This window comes from Telopea speciosissima, unplaced genomic scaffold, assembly GCF_018873765.1.
Source record: "Telopea speciosissima isolate NSW1024214 ecotype Mountain lineage unplaced genomic scaffold, Tspe_v1 Tspe_v1.0034, whole genome shotgun sequence".
NCBI classification, from domain to species: Eukaryota; Viridiplantae; Streptophyta; class Magnoliopsida; order Proteales; family Proteaceae; genus Telopea; species Telopea speciosissima.
In genome coordinates this window covers 125,410-127,652 of record NW_025317370.1, presented here as the reverse complement: position 1 = coordinate 127,652, position 2,243 = coordinate 125,410, and the positions used below count along the sequence as shown (strand labels likewise).

The window sequence follows — 2,243 nt, the reverse complement described above, 5'->3', positions numbered from 1 at the left end:
TTTTGCATCTTGGGAGCAGGCTGATTTGACCTTCAGTTTCCAACTTCCTCATCAAGGCCAAAAAACCTTCCATGGCAATGGTAAACAGGTAAGGGGAGAGAGGATCTCCCTGTCTTATCCCCCTCTTTCCTTTAAAATAACCTATAGGGCTTCCATTGAGAAGAATCGAGAAGCAGGAAGTATCAACACACGCTTTTACCCATCGAATGAACTTGCTTGGGAAACCCATCCTGCCTCTCAAAGAGGAACTTTCTACTAAGGGAGTCATAGGCTTTATGTAAGTCAATTTTCAACACTGCCGTAGGAGAAGTCCCTTTCTGCTCAATGCCCCTAACCACATCATGACAAACAAGGATGTTGTCCACAATAGAGCACCCTTTGATAAAAGCAGATTGGGTATCACTAACCACTTTCCCGACAACTCCTTGCAGCCTATTAGATAAATTTTTTGTAATGATTTTATAAAATAGGTTGCAAAGAGATATTGGTCTGTAGCCCGCAAAAGAAGAAGTAGCTTCGGTTTTCGGGATTAGGCTGATGAATGTAGCATTAATAGAGCTTGGCATAATGGACTTTGAAAAAAACCATTTAACGGCCAGCGTGAGATCCTCTCCAACAACCTCCCAAGAGTGCTTAAAGAATGCTGCCCCAAACCCATCCGGCCCTGGAGCTTTGGAATTCTTCATAGCAAACACCACCTTTCTAATTTCCTCATTAGAAATCTGTCCAATAAGACTGTTTTGCTATGCAAGATTCAGCCGGTGTTATAAAGGAATAGACTCAGGGAAAAACCCAGTGTCATCTGCATTTGCTCCAAACAGGTTCATGTAAAAGGAAACTGCCTCCATTTTGATAAGATTGGGTTCCTTGATAACTTCATTTCTTTCATTGTGCACCTCCAAAATGTGATTCCGGTTTTGCCTACACACCATGGACTTGTGAAAGAAGCTATTATTTCCATCCCCTAATTGAATATTCTTGACTCTTGATTTCTCCTTAAGGAATTTTTCTTCAGTGCTAAGAGCTTCCCATAACTTCTTTTTGGCTTTTGACTCTAAGATAACTAAATCGGAGTCATTTGGGTGGGCAGCAAGGCTAACTTGAATGTGAGTCAACTCCGATGTAGCATTCTTGACTGCAAGAAAAACATCTCCAATGCTGTCTTTATTCCACTTCTTGAGTTCAGCCTTGACATTTTTTAGGCGAGCCGCAAACCAAAGAATAGGATTGAGCTTCATATTTACTGGACAATCCCAACCTTTAATCACCACTTCATCGAACCCCCCTCTTCCAATCCAAGCCTCAAAGAACTGGAAAGGTTTTGGGCCAAAGTTTACCCCATCAAGGATCGAAACCACTGCTGGAGAATGATCCGACAACCCCGGGGGAAGGAAAGTGGCTTCGGAAGACCTGAGCGCAGCCATCCAATTTAAGTTAACCAAGGCCCTATCCAATTTGCAACAGACCTGAGAGCTGCCCCCTGCCTATTATTCCAAGTAAAGAGTTCTCCCTTCCACTTTAAATCAATAAGATTAGTGTCAAAGATGAAAGAGTTAAAATCATCAATAACCTCTTGACGGACTGGATCCCCTCCAAGTTTTTCACTTTGCTGACGAACAACATTAAAATCCCCTAGAGCAACCCAAGGAATGGAGATATTACTAGCAAGAGTAATAACGTCCCTCCAAAGCTCCCTCCTTTCTTCCATCAAATTCGAAGCATAAACAGCCGTGCACAAAAAATTAAGAGAGGTCCCCAAAGTAGTCACTTTAGCATGAATAAATTGAGTGGATTTCTGAATTTCCTCAACTTTAAAAACTGTAGCATCCCAGCCCAACCAAATGCGAACAGTAGAATCTGCCTCACCATTATGTAAATACTTCCAGTTTGAAAGGAAAGGGTCAAAGGTAGCAGCACAGTTCTCCGCTTTCACCTTAGTCTCAAGAAGAATGGCTAATTTAGCATTATTGTCCATAATCACATTTTTAATCCCACGTCTCTTTGTAGGGGCATTCATACCCCTCACGTTCCAAGAGATGCAATTCATCTAAGGTGATGGGTAGCCACATCAGTCCCACCCTTACTAGGTCCCTCCAATCTAATGCCCCCTTCACAGGAATACGTTGAGGTAAAAATTTAGGGCCTCTTCCACTGGCCCGGCCCAATAAAGAAGAAGTAAGAGAACCAGAAAAACCCATACCTTTGTCTAAGGACCCCTGGTTTGAACGGTTCTCCGCTGCCTG

General features: G+C 42.7%; 1 protein-coding gene across 1 annotated transcript; it reads right to left on the bottom strand.

Annotated features, from left to right (window-relative positions):
• Positions 1 to 764: 764 nt before the first annotated feature.
• Positions 765 to 1,975, bottom strand: LOC122647362. The gene is made up of 2 exons (XM_043840786.1): positions 1,467 to 1,975; positions 765 to 1,410 (listed from the first exon to the last, which is right to left on the bottom strand). Exons 1-2 carry the CDS (start codon positions 1,973 to 1,975, stop codon positions 765 to 767), a joined length of 1,155 nt encoding a protein of 384 aa, XP_043696721.1.
• Between the last annotated feature and the right edge of the window lie 268 nt (positions 1,976 to 2,243).